Here is a 15333-nt window from a genome sequence, read left to right on the forward strand (position 1 = left end):
AGCAAGCCACCTCCCATTAAAGCTACTGTAGGGTAGATGAAGTCTCTTGAAAATGTGCAGAAGAACAGCAATATCTTGATAAATAAGCTACAGCTGCAATGTGCTTGTGCCGATAATAAGTAGCATGGAACAACTGCCTCTTCCACAAAACCCTGGGATTTATGTCCAGTCTGCCTGCATTGAAAACTAGAGAATTAACTCATGAAACCCATACATCAACACGTGGAGAAAAGGGAATCACAGTATAGAAATGAAATTAGCATGAAATTAGTTAGCTGTAGGACATAAATAGAGGTACTGACATATCTGTGCGTCTTCTGTATCGAATGTCTTTGGAGAACTCACCAACCCTGGACTGCAGTTGATGGCCCCCGTGATTTATTTCAACATTTTCTACCCTAGGCAGGTTGTTTGCAAAGTCCTTCAAGTATCATTAAGACGAATCAGGAAACACAGATAATTCTTCAAGAGAAGAATATGATCGTGGGAAGACACTGCTTACACAGAACATCCACAATGTGTCATTTCAGCCTCCAGAACAGCGCATCACTATATTTATTAATCCATTGCCACAGAGATTACAGCAATCTGACACAGAGCTCTAATGAATTTTTGGCACGTTTGGAAATTGTGACTCTTGTTGTCCAAGGAGCCTCGTAAATCAACCCCCCACCTTTTATTGCAGTTGGCTTTTCATGGTGTATATCACACTGAGAAATGGATTACATGATCCGTAGCTTTAACTACCTTGCATTAGTTGATCGTGTACTATGGATGTGTATTACACAGTGTATGAATCATAGGGGAGCTAGAATATGTGTGACAGATAATTTAAACATGAAATTGGTGATGCCTGGGAACAGGTAGAAATAGAGAAATACAGACAAATACAAGTCAAAGTGAATGGATGGGAGAACCCAGGTATTTGCTGCTGGCTTAACACAAACTTATTAGTAAAGTGTGGTGTTCAGAAAGAGTGCTATTTCACCATTCAAGGAGATGATTTTTCTTCATACTACTCTGATCCTTCAATTGCTGCTTTGTCCCTTCTGTAATCAGACCCTTTCAGTTTACAAATGGACATTTAGAGGCAAAAGTGATTTATTTCTATGAAGTCTTACTCTACCTCTAAGATGAAAGAAGATCATAAAGTTAATTTGCCCAATATCCTATGCACAGTGGGGAGTCAGAAAGCCTAGAGTCTAGCTTACTTCCTGTTAACCAACCTGCTTTGAGAGCTAGGCTGTTATTTAGCTTATCTCAAATTTCCTCACCTGAAAAGTAGGATAATTAACAACTGATCTTCCTAATTCATTGAGTAAAAATCTCATGAGATCTTATATTTGCTCTAACTAGGGCATTTGAAGGACACAAGGTAGACACCCACATAGATCCTGCCAGGAAAAGGTTGTTTGTTTTCAGGAGAGACATAGATAGGAAGTAGAATGGTGAGGAGCATTCTTGAAACAACCAAGGTTCATCTGCCCTTCAAAAGTCATGCCATCTTATACTCCTGGCATCTCTCATTCTTTACATAAGACTGGTCCATTCTTGTTGAAACTATGGCTTCCTAACTGGGTCTTCCTGCATGGGCCCACAGTGGCCAATCTGGGTTGAATCTGTCTTATGACTTTAGAGCTCAGCTACCATAGGAAGTCACAAATGTCACTATTGCTCTTCAGACACATCAGACTCATTCCCATATGAGGGCCTTCACATTTGTACTTCCTTCTTCAGATACTTTGTCCCAACACTTCACAGGACTTGTTCCCTTACTGCAGCATTTAAATCACTCTTCAGATGTTCCTTTTTAAAATTTGTTTTAATTAGTTACACATGACAGTAGAATGACCTTGACATATACATTTGAATCAGATGGGATATAATTTCTCATTTTTCTGAGTGTACAGGTTGCAGAATTACATTGGTCATGCAGTCACAGCAATAATAATGTCTACTTTATTCGGCTGTCCTTCCATTCCCCCCCCCCCCAAGATGTCCCTTTTTAATGAGACCTTCCGTAGACACTCCACTTAGTGCTATCCACTCTAGTATTCCTTTTCCTTTATTCACTTTTATTTTATGAACATTGCCTGTCTCTTTCTGACATACATTTATTTTTATCTTTTTCACTCATTATATATCAAGTCAATGATGTCAGAAACTTTTATTATTTTTAACAACTATATCTCTTGCTTAACATAATGACTCACACCTAAGAGGTACTCAACTAATACTGGGGAATGTATATTTAGTGAATGAGTGAATGAATGTGCGGCTGTTCCTGATTTGTGATTCCAAATTTCTAAGAGAAGAATTTAATGTATTCATTTCATATTTTTCAAAAGAGAATACTCTAATCAATTTCTGGCTGACCTGTGAGTTGTCATCCATGGCCAGCTGCCCATTCCTTGGTCTGATTAGACAGGGATGAGATGGGGCCACTTCATGTGGCAGAGCATAGGCACATAGAGCACTAGGGTTTAAAGGGAGGCAGATCCCTTAAGGAGGACCTTGAATGGCCCAGCCCTGATGGTTCTGAGAGTGCCAGCTTTGCTCTGGCAGAAAGAGAGAGCGGCCATATGCCTTTGACTAAGAATCACAAGGTTGGAAACCAGGTTTACTCTTCCATGTACCAACTCCCCATTCTGTTACAACTTTCCTTAATATTAGTTTCTTATTTGCTCTGCATTTTATATTAAATTTCTATGTGTAACTAATAATACTGATAGTTAATATTTTCTATATAGCTTAACCTTGGGAATCCTCATAGCTATCCTCTGAGGTAGGTACTATGATTCTCTTCATTTTGTGTATGAAGAAATGAGAAAATAGGTTGCCTGGGGTCATTTGGAGAGTGATTAACACTACCAGGATTTGAACCCAAGGACGTCTGGTTCTGTAGCTTCATCTAACAAGACTATTTTTATCCATTCAAGCACTTGATAGGAAGTCAATATTTTCCTAGAAATAAACATTCCCATGAGGTAAACACATATAAATATGTTTTCAAAATGACAAGATATTATGTACAAACTATGCTTATTAAATACACATTTAAAATACATTAAATATACATTTGGTTCTGTCAGTTTCACGGACCTAAGATCTAGTACTCTCCAATTTTGCCTTTCTTTTTATGGATGTGCACTGGATATTACTTAATTTGGGGGCCCAGAATGGCAGAACTGTCAATTAAGAAAGTCACCAATTTTTATAGCAAGCAAATATGAAGACCCTAAGATACTGATTGGTCCCACATTATTCTTTCTTTCTGGATATTAGCCATATTGTTTAATGACAAATATAAAAAATTGTATGAGAAATAGTCCAAAATGAGTTAAAGAACACAGCAATGCATGGGCAACACATATTCATGTTGAGTTTGTTTCTTTTTCCTTCTTTTTTCTTTTGCTGTCTTGGAGGTTGAACCTGGGACATCATAACATACCATGCAAGCACTCTACCACTAAGCTTTACCCCAGACCCTTGTTGAGTTCTTTGAGCTATGCTTACAATAATAATATCAACAGATAAGGTGTAGGATAGATGCTTGAAAAGGGAAGAATGTATCCATCACCTTTTCTTTATTTTTTCCCTTTGGTACTGCTGCTTGAACCCAGAGGTGCTTTACCACTAGCTACACCCCCAGCCCTTTTTTTTAAAACTTTTGTTTTGTTTTGTTTTTTCAAGGCAGGGTTTCACTAAGTTGGTAGGGCTTTGCTAAGTTGCTGAAGCTGGCCTTGAACTTGCAACCCTCCTGTCTCAGTCTCTCGAGTTGCTAGGATTACAGATATGTGCCACCACACCTACCTTTGTCTTAGCACCTACCATATGAAGGCATCATGGCAAACACAGAGATACACATGGTATATAAAACATTCTAAATTCATGCTTATGAGAGTTCTTTCAGAATCACAGAAAAAAACTTAAAAATTCAACATGTAACTGACCCAAAACCTTTGTAACATCATGTAGAGCCAGAAAGAAGCCAATAGTTCCATCCCTTGAACCTGGAGGGCTTTCAGTCACTAAGTAGTATGTCCTTGTGGGCATTTTTCTATTAAAGAAGACTTGTGTATTTCCACTCCATTAAACTGAAGCAGGTAAGTATTTATCCTGTGTTTCTTAGGAAAGGCCTTATAGGGATGAAAAAATAGTCATATTTATAAATGTTAATCTATATTGAACTTCTATTATTTTCTACTTTTAATAGCATATAGGTTCTGTTGGCTCTAGTTTTTATTTCTTCTTGCACATGTGCTTTGTACAGAAGTCCATCATTTGCTGTATAGAATCTTGATTTCTATTCTTCTGGTGAAGCTTTTCAAGGTCATCCTGGCCTCATATCCATCACTCACGTGTGCCTCCCCAATTTCCTTTGTCAGTAGTACATATCAAGATGATTAATGGTTCAATGTTCATATTCAGAAATCTGACTAGATAACTGTCGTTTTATTTGTTGGAATTTATAATTCAAAAAAACATTGATGAAGTTGTTCAAGAAAAGAGATCAATACAAGTCAGTTTTACTTATTATGAACGACAAAGCTTGGTAATTTGTTAGTTTAAATAGGCTCTGTACCTGCGTACTCCCTGGGAATGAGCTAGGGGATTAAGGAAAGGTATCCAGTCTTTTTAAAGTGACTCTACTGCAGAGCTGAACAGGAAAGACTGAATACCATCCTGGGCTGGAGGCTTTTTCACTGTCAGAATGAGAATCTATGAGTTTTGTAAGAAGACCTTACTTTTATTCTCTTTTGGCAGGGAGTATTAAGTATTTACTTATTTTAAAATATTATTTATCCATTATTTTTACTTAATTATTTACCTTAAAAGATTCATTGCTTTTATAAGAATAACAAGGACTTATTATTAAAAATAAAATAGGGACCATCAAATAAATTTTTAAAAATCCCCTGAAATCCACTCTTCAAGATGATTTTGGCCTTAAGAAGAGGTATTAAAGCAATATAAAGGATTTAAAAATATCAAAATAAATTCAAGGTTTTATACAAATTTTGTAAATGGTACAAGGTGTGGGTTTTCATCAGCTTTTTTGCTGCTGCGACACAGAGACCTTACAAGAACAATGTAGAGGAGGAAAAGTTTATTGGGGGGCCCACAGTTTCAGAGGTCCACTCCATAGCTCTGGGCTTGAGGTGAGGCAGAACATCAGGGCAGGAGGGTGTGGTGGAAGAAAGCAGCTCAGGACATGGCAACAAGAAAGAAGAGAGGGCTCTCCTCACGAGGGACAAAGTATAAACCACACTAGCACAACTCCAGTATTCTGCCTCCCCCAGCCATACCCTGCCTACCTACAGTTACCACCCAGCTAATCCATTCAAATGGAGAACTAATGCACTGATTAGATTAAGACTCTCATAACCCAATCATTTCACCTCTAAATTTTCTCATACATGAGCTTTTGGGAGACACCTCATATCTAAATTATCACAGTGCATTTCAAGTTGAGAGTTTATTGTTTGTTTTTCCATAAATTTTGTTTACGTGGCTATTATTTTAGGAGAAATAGCTTATTCGCAATCTTACTCTTAAACATATAAATTTCAAGTATATTACTGATTTATTTTTTAAAAAGTGAAACTATAAAATTATGATAAAATATGTTAATATTTTAAAGTGTGTCAGCCGGAAAATAGAAAAGAAGAAAAAGAAAAACCCTAAATCAGGCTGAAAAAACAAAAATTACAACATATCAAAAAAGACAAGCAAAACATAACTAAATCATAGATAAAATTACAAGATAAAACAAAATGGGAAGAAAGGATAGCATATGACAAGGAGCTAATTTTGTAATGTTCTACAAATGCCTACTCTTAATAAAAAATTAATAAAAAGTAAGATCAGAATGACAATATAATGTACAAAAAGGTAAATACTTCTTCACAGGAGGAGAAAAATCTGCTTTCTTAGGGATTAAATTATCAATAAGTATTGATTTCACTAGCATTTAAAAAAATCCATAGTATATATTTTCTTAATATGCTAGAAAATTCCATTACAATCAACAAATGGAAAGAATCATATTATCAATTGGCCTGTGAATCTCAGTTGTCTCATGTTCCCAACTATGTGATACTTAGTCAGTCTGCATGTGGTCTCTCATAGATAGATAAAACCAGAGTATTCCATAGGATTCTGCATTGAAGTCCAAGAGTGTTTGGGAATTTTCAAGATTACAGATACACAATGCTCTTACTTATACTCTGAGATGCACTGGTAATTTTAGTATGAAAATGAATGATCAATAATTGTTCAAAATATAACTTTTGAATATGCTGCCATGATTGATAGTTATGCCTCGACCACAATGAAACTCAAACTATTATTAAAAAGGACCTTCCCCTCTTTCTTAACACTAAATTCAGGCTCCTGTAGATCTTTCATAATTTCTGCTTTGAGATCTGATGGTGCTGTTGTGTTAAAGTTGCAGGTTTCTGTCAAAAAATCCCACAGCAGTTCTCCATTTTCATTACCATCAATAAAACAGTCAGTAATGTCCATGGTGGACACAAGGTCATAACACTCATACTTGATCCCCAGGTTGTCCAACATCTGAGTAAGGTGAGAAGATGTGACATACTGGCAGAGGTCATCTCGGGGTAGGCGGGATCCATACTTTTTCCACAGCTTGTCCCAGCCACTGGTCCCTGTAATAGAATAAAATTCACATGTTCACTTATTCTTTCTTTCATTTACCTCCTGCCAACCAGTACACTAAATGTTTGGGAAGAGCAGTGAACAAAATAAAATTCTCATACTTTGTGGAAGTCAATTTAAGGAGCACAGATGAAGAGCGGGTTAAATAAATAAGTAGACATGTCAGATGAGGATAGGTGCTAAGTGAAAAGCTAATCAGAATAAGAGATGAGGAGGCTAATGAATTTGAAGAAGTGTCATTTTATCTAGGGTGGTCACAGAGAGTCTTTTTAATAAGGTGATATTTGAGCAAAGACCTAATAGCAAGCCATGTAGACATCAGAGGGAAGGTTACTCCAGGTAGAGAAAAAAGCAACAGCAAAGGATGTAAAGCAGACACATGCTTGACCTGTTTGAGAACCAACCAGGAATTCACTCAATTGGAGTTGAGTAACCAAGGGATAGAGTAGAAAGAGATGAGGTTGGATGAGTGGCAGGTGGTCTAGATGAAGTGCCAGATCACAAGAAGCCATATTGGAAACCACTGTAGAAACAAATTAGAAGTTTATGGACTCATGGAAATGTTCTATGTCTGTGTTGTCCACTATGGTAGTCACTTACCACCTGTAGTTATGCAGCACTTAAAATGTGATTAGTTGTTACTGAGGAACTGAATTATAGAATTTTAGGTTTCATTTCATTTTAATCAATTTTAATTTCAACTTCAATAGCCAAATGTGGCTCCCATATTGGAAAACACAATATTAAGAGACTAATTTTCATTTTAATAAGGCACTCTGGCCATACAGATGAGAATTGATTCCAAGCACATAAGAGAAGAAGCAGAACAGTGAACTACTAAAGAGAAGTGGTTGGACATTTTTTGTATCTTATGCTCCTAAATCCTATGGTATTTGGCAGCAGCTTGGATTTAGGGTATGAACAAATGAAAAGAATCAGTGGAAACTCCAGGGATTTTTGCCTAAACAAGGGGAAAGGCAGAATTGCTATTAATTCACAATTGGAAGAATGAGGAAAGAACAGATTTAAATGTATCAACAGCCATCTGGTTTGGGAACTATAAAGTTGAGATACCTACTGGATATTCAGGAGGTGATAGAAAGAAGGTAGTTGTTTGTGTTAGTCTGAAGATCAGAAGAGAGGCTCCAGGAGTTCTTTACAAAAATGAAGTGGAAGGAAAGAGCACAGTAAATAAATGATAATTTACTCAAACCAAGGGTAGCCTCATGACCATACACCATTTATAAGACACTGCCTTGGACTGCCATTAACTAGGTTTGCTACAAATTTTGCACCCCAACTTTAGAAGACAGTTTAGCAATATCTGTTGTATTAATTGAAAATTTAACCCAGCATAGAAGCTAAGAGATAAATCATGTGGTTTAAGTTAATGTTCCTAGAGTTAATTCAACCTAAGAGATTATCCAAAGCAGGAAACTGGAAATAATAAATACTCTAGGTAATTGATATTCTACTAATGTTTCATAAGGTAGAGAGATACTTGCAGGATTTGCTCTAAAAAGGTAAGACTGGATGAGGCAGAAAAAAATTAAATTGTAGTTGAATTTAAAAAGGATTATGAAAATGTATTTTTAAATATTTCATACCAAAGATAGTAGACTGTCTTCTCAAAAGAGAAGCCCTGCTGTCATTATTATTATTATTATTATTATTATTATTATTATTAAGCCTGGTGGAGAGAAAAGAATCAAACACCAATTGCAGAAAATTTGCTGGTGTCAGTGCTGTGACTCAGTGCCACTTCCGAGCTTAGCAATTATACACTCTCTGACTGATGCATTATCATAATGGCTCTCAGTGGGCACAACATATGGTGTTACTTTTGCTTTCAACATGATATAAACCAGATTATTTTTTCCCTGTGTCTTAAAAATAACACACCATAATTTGCCTGCTTCCTTAGGAGAAGACAGAAAACTTGGAGAAATCCTTCTATGTCATCTCCCTTGACTAGATAGGCTGTCTTCAATTTGGCAGCTCTCTCAACTGAGACCTGACTATATTATCTGCAAAACCATGCCACCAGCATCATTTTAGTTGGGGATACTCCTCATTTAAAACAAAATCCAAATCTTTAGTTCTTATTTCTTCTATTTTTTACCCCCAAATCAAATCTTTCATCTTCATAATCAGGAACCGATTTAGTTATCACTAAGTGCATATTTACTGAGCTGGGTTAGTTGTATAACAAATGCTTAGGAACAGAGAAAAGTGTCTTTCCCCTCAAGCAATATGTATTCTAATAAACTGATCCATAAATGCAGTCATTTAATTCTGATTTCAATTTCTTTCTTTTCCCAATTAGTTTTACATGTTTACCCTTTATTGTTTTTATCTGGGCATCTCTCTCTCTCTCTCTCTCTCTCTCTCTCTCTCTCTCTCTCTCTCTCTCTCTCTTTTTCTCTGTGTGCTCTGTGCATGTGTATGATTGAACCTTTTATTTCTGTTTATTTTAAAACCCACCTGAATAATATATTTTATGTTATTTATATTTTAATTTTTGGTAACAGTGATTTAACCCAGGAGCTTTTTACCACCATGCTGCATACCCAGTCCTTTTTATTTTTTATTTTGAGACAGGGTCTCACTAAGTTGCTAATGGACTTGCTAAGTTGCTGAGTCTGGCTTGGAATTTGTGATCCTTTTTCCTCAGCCTCCTGAGTTGCTGAGATTACAGGTATGTGCCACCACATATCTATAGGCAGTTTAAAAGGAAATGTCCTTTTTTGGGGGGCATGGACATTCAGAGCTAATTATAGTTCTTATATCACAAGGTAGAAATAAACAACTGTTCAGTTCAGATCAAACACATTTTGAGTATCTTCTGCAGGCAAAGGTTTAATAAAGATCTGGCAATAAATTAAGAGGCAAAGACCCTGCTCTCAAGAAACGCTCCTGAACTCCCTATATGTAATACCACATTGCTTAAAGTGTTTACAGATCTGAATACTACTTTTTTCAAAGGTAGAGGAAAGCCAGGTGTGGTGTTCATACCTGTAATCCCAGTTGCTTGGGAATCTGAGGCAGGAGGAACTCAGCAATTTAGCAAGGCTCTAAGAGACTCAATAAGACCCTGTCTTTAAATAAAATACAAAAAGAAATGAAAAAAAAAATCTGGAAATGTGGCTCAGTGGTTAAGTGTCCCTGGGTTCAATCCCCAGTACTCCACCCACTCAAAAGAAGAGAAGAAATATGATGGTTTGGTGCTGGGGATGTGGCTCAAACGGTAGTGTGCTCTCCTGGCATGCGCGGGGCGCTGGGTTTGATCCTCAGCACCACATAAAAATAAAATAAAGAAGTTGTGTCCACCGAAAACTAAAAAATAAATATTAAAAAAAATATCTCTCTCTCTCTCTCTCTCTCTCTCTCTCTCTCTCTCTCTCCCCCCTTTAAAAAAAAAAAGAAATATGATGGTTATCTCGGTACCTTTCCAAGCACACAATTGACTGAGAGTACAAGCTCAAAAAACTGAACAAACAAAATCCACAAGTAACTATACTATACAACAAACATGGAACTGAGGTATATTTTGAACACTGCTGATTCCATACCACATCTTCACCAAACTAGATGATCAAATTACTCCATATTTCATTACCTTAACATCTAATAAATTTCAATCATAAGTGTCCATATAATGCTCAAATAATGGTAATTTGGTAGATTCAATTAAAGAATTCATTCAACTTGGAATAGGTTAATATCTGACTGCTGGGCATATAAGAACTCAGGCTACATGGCTTACCTAAGATGATCCTTTAGAGCAAGATGATTCTCCAGAAACGTCATTGATCAACCTAGATGAGATCTTGGCTAGATGAGTGCTCTTAGGAATTTAATTTAGTAAATAAATTCTAAGCTGTTCTGAGTCTACCTACAATGAGTACTCCACTTTCTTCATTACAGAGCAGATATGGATGAAAATATTATGCTAAAACAAATGAAATACATCCTGAAACATCTTTGTTGTTTGTTGAAGCAAATTCCATGTAGAAGGTGATCACAAGATCTTGATAAAAATGGAGTGCAGTGTGAACCACTTCAGATTAGGTATTCCAGTATTCAAGTTTATGAGCTATTTGTTTCTTTTTAATTATTTTATTTATTTATTGGTACCAGGGATTAAATGCAGGGCTTTGCACATGCTAAATATGTACTCTACACTACACTTCCAGCCAGATTAAATGTTTTAATCTGACAAGTCGATAGAGAATGGAGTTTGAAGAATTAATTCGGCTGGCAAGATAGGCTAGGGCAATTCTTCCTATAGGAGGAGTAGGAGGGACACAGATGGAGCACCTCAGTCTGGAAAGAGTTCTTAAACATGTCTTTTATTCATAGAGTAGGCTAACAGAGATGGATTTGAGGCTTTATCATGAAATGACTAGTAGCAATGTGGATTATTTCAGTACTTGTTTACTGATATAACAATATCTGGTTAGAAAAATTTTTGTGGCTAAATTTGTTTCCAATGTTGGGAACTAAGCTTGATCTATTTAAAAACAATGAACCATATTTATATTGGATACAACCAAGTAAATATTTCTGTTTTTTAAAAGGAAACTAGAGTTACTTCCAGACAATGAGAGGGCAACAGAACTTGTCTCAGAAAATGTGTTGTTGTAAGGCAGGTTGGTGGGTGCAAGGGTTCGTCTTGGTGATAGAGGTAAAGCAAAAGAGAATTAAACTATGCCATGTAACAAAAGGATTAGACTAGGAAAGTGAGGAGCTGGCATCATAGCATTGAGCTAAAAGAATATAGGAAGATCAAAAGAAGTTATGAGAGTAGGTAGGTCCAAGGGAGGTGGGCCCCGAGATAGCAAGAGAAAGACCAGAAAGAAACTAGCTGTGAGACCTTAATGCTAAATTCTGTCCTCTGCTCTGCCTACCCTCATGTCTTAAAGAATAATGCTTAGGAGAATGAAGGAGTTATGACTATGTCTATGCCTGTACATGGTGGAACAAGATGAGAAAGGGTGGGTGCAGCGCATGCAAGCCTGAGCCCAGGAATCCTCATGAATACAGGAATGATGAGGAGGATGGACAGACTACCCACATTTCTTAGGATGAAAGCTTCAGTCATTTACTCAGTAATTATAAGAATTAAGTACAACCCTATAGGATTAGGGAACCTGGAGGCATTCCACTTAAACTCAGTTGAGGACCATGATCAATATATTCAACATATTCCTTTTTCAGATGGAATGTTTTCTTGAACTGTAAAGAAAATTATCTTGAGAAGGTGTTTATTTCTTTCATTTTAACATCTTTAATTTATTTAACACTTTTGATAAAAACAAAAATATGAGACATTTTAGCATTAGGAGAGAGAGAAGTGAAGAATTCAAAATAAAAGATCTAAATCTATTTTCTCTTTTCTTCAGTGGTTCTTCTTTTAAGAAGATATGGATGTGGTATTTCTTCCATGGCAGTTAAGCCCTCTTCTAAGAAGTGACCATGGGAAAGGAAAGAGGAAATCAGTCCTAGTGCCATAGTCTGACTTCTCTTATTTATTGCATTCTCATGTTTAGGAATGACGTCTGTTAGTAATATTTTTCTCTTTAGGACATCTGTCTCCTATACTATAAGCAGTATAAAAAGAACCTGTGAACTGCATATTGAGAAAGTAAATAAAACATTTATTTCCACCATCCAAACTACCTTGATTAACTTTTTCCTCAAACTTCTTTTCAGGCATATCTGAGGTCCTGGGTTTAATCCCAAACACCACAATCATCCAACCAACCAATCATTCAATAAATAGTTTTCAAAAAGAGCTAACTTGTTTTTGAGTCTTTACCCTCTGTTGATTTTTTTTAATCCCTGAGTACATATTTACATAGCACATATGAAGCACATATATGTAGGTATAATTATCCAGAAACAGCCCTTGAATTAGCTAAGGCTCAGAGACCAAGTTTACAAAAGTGGCAAGTGCCTTAGTTTTCTTGCCCCATGTATCGTTCTTATGTGTATCTTCATATCTCTCTCTCTCTCTCTCTCATGCTAGGGATCGAATTCAGGACTTTGTGCATGCTAGGCAAACACTTTAACACTGAGCTACATCCCCAGCCCTAGTTTTCACATTTCTTGATGCCAATAAACCATGGCTTCTGGTAACTCATTCATAACATGGCCAACAGAATACTGTATCTATGAGGTTACTTGGTCAGTTCTCAGTTGCATAGAAAACTCATGTCACTTTCTAAATCTGGCTTTTTAAAATTAATAAATATATACTCATATACTCTGATATGCTAATATTTAATTCCTAAAAAATATTTCAGAATAACCAAATATAAATATGAAAGTGAACTTGCTATTGATATGAAATATATTTTAAAATCAAACCATATTATTTATGGATGAATTGCTATTTCTGTATGCAAGACTTTTTCTGGTCCACTGATGCAGACCATCAAGAACAGACTTTTGACAATGTGAAGAACTAACTTTACTTTTATGTTCCTAAATGCAATGCAAAGTACTTTAGCCCAGTGTCCTAATTTAGAGAGAAATTAGTAGAAAGGATCCTGTTTACATAATCTCTTTTAAATGGAAAGCCAGACTTTTCCCACAAAAATTAATACTTTTAACTAACTAGAGGTAAAAAAAAAATAGTATATCAAAATGTTCTCATGGGGAGCAGGTTGTGTACAGGAGGTCTCATTGCCAAACTCTCTTATATAAGTTATATAACTTATATAAGTTCAAGCCCCAGATTATAAGCAATAACTATTTTTGCAATCTTGAAAACTATTCATTATATTTAAAAACAAGTTAATTTTATGACCTAGGGATTGAGTATAGAGTCGGCTATGTGGTTGAGGATGATAGGGACTTTGTGCATTTTGAATCAAGACATTTATCACTAGGTGGGCAATCCACAAAGACTGCATGGAAGGATTACTCTAATAAATAAATGACCTCAATAATGTTGACGTTTCATTTTCTAAGAACATTTACTTATGTTCTCTACATGGCACTCTGTATCTCTGGAAGCCACATGATGGGATCAAAAGCTTCTCTGGCAAATACATCATCCCCAAAACAAACCATGTGGGCCATTTTTTTATAGGTGTTTGATAAAAGCTACAATGAGCAGTGTTGCTAATGGTTTACAAATGGAAATTAATCAAATATGATGGCATCTTAAAAATTTAAACTTTAGTTATTAATTAATATCCAGAAGCAAAGGGATACTCAAGTGACATAAAGTAAGTATAAATATTCACTACTCTTAGGCTCACTTAAAAATTCCTATCACTTGGGGCTGGGGTTGTGGCTCAGTGGTAGAGTGCTTGCCTTACATGTTGAGGCACTGGGTTCAATTCTCAGCACCACATGTAAACAAATAAATAAAAGTCCATCAATAACTAATGAAATATTTTTAAAAATTCCTATCACTTGACTTTCCTCTGTTGTATAACGAATTCATAAAAGAAGACGAAGACTTTTACCCAAGAAAAAGAAGTAAATAGATATTTAATTCCTTTATACCCCCTAAACTAAGAATGTAGCAAAAGACTTTCTTAATAGTATAAAAAATAATTGATTGGAATCAGAAACTAAGGCAAAAATTTTATAACAATGACAAAATACACTAGATCTCCTCAAACACATGAATCCATACATACATGCACTATTGCCATTTTAAAATTCAGGCTGAACGAAAATAACGTACCTGATACAAGAATAATGAGAATCTTAGCATTGTTAGCTAAGAGACTATGGAAGAATTTCAGGGTAGCTGGAATATCTTCTACATAATACAGCATCTAGATAGGAGGGAAAGAGAAATGGAAAAAGAAAAAAAAGAGAAATGAGACATTGCTCTGTGTTGGAGTCTTTGTTTCTTGGACTAGAAGGTTTGATTTTCAAGTTCAGTGAATTTTTATCCAATAAAACTCTTAAGACATTTAAAGATTAAAGATGTTCTATGGAGAGATAGGACAACAGCATGAGAAAATATTTGGGAAAATGGAAAACTACGGCATTTGTTCAATTAAAGCCAAATAGGTTTAAATTTTACTTCTGGCTTCTATAACACAGACATTTATAGCTGGAGACACTTTGATTCCATTCCACATGGGGACATCGATCCTCTGCCTATTCTATATTTTGTGAACTGCAGTCTTCTGGGAGAAAATGGTGCTGGCACCATAAAATCAGACCCCATTTCATGGAACGTTGCTTTAAAATTAAGTCCTTTGTACTAGCTTCTCCATGTGCTCACAGATGCTTTTTTTTAGAAAAAGAAAATCACAGAAAAATGTGACAAGTTCTGATGTCTAGGACATTGACCTGAAAAAAGCAGGAAGTTACATGCTTGGTTATAGAGTGTTAGGGGTCAGCCCACCCTCTTTTAGTAAGGGCAGAACTTTCTAGCCAACATACAGAGTGGGATATTATTCATTGGGAGTAGGAAAATTTCCCTAATGATTTTCATGCCCAAGTGGCTAACCACCCCACAGACACTTCTGATATCTCACCTTCCTCTCTCTCAGACAAGAATTCAATATTCTATATAGTGTGTTCATAACAGAATTCATTGCACAAAGGGAAAACAACTTAAGCTGTAGACTCTCTCACGTGAATGAATGAAATGGAATGAAGCTGCCTGTGGCC

At 36.0% G+C, this 15333-nt stretch overlaps 1 protein-coding gene across 1 annotated transcript in view; it reads right to left on the minus strand.

Moving 5' to 3' along the window:
- Window positions 1–5741: 5741 nt before the first annotated feature.
- Window positions 5742–15333, minus strand: part of Hnmt (histamine N-methyltransferase) — a 39840-nt gene continuing 30248 nt past the window's right edge. Inside the window, exons 5-6 of the mRNA XM_076866110.2 lie at window positions 14390–14483; window positions 5742–6674 (exon numbers count right to left, since the gene is read on the minus strand). Of these exons, the coding sequence (XP_076722225.1) occupies window positions 6319–6674; window positions 14390–14483 (450 nt within the window). The 3' untranslated portion in view covers window positions 5742–6318. The remainder of the gene's footprint in view (window positions 6675–14389; window positions 14484–15333) is intronic.

The sequence above is a fragment of the Callospermophilus lateralis genome, chromosome 9, assembly GCF_048772815.1.
Source record: "Callospermophilus lateralis isolate mCalLat2 chromosome 9, mCalLat2.hap1, whole genome shotgun sequence".
Lineage (NCBI taxonomy): Eukaryota > Metazoa > Chordata > Mammalia > Rodentia > Sciuridae > Callospermophilus > Callospermophilus lateralis.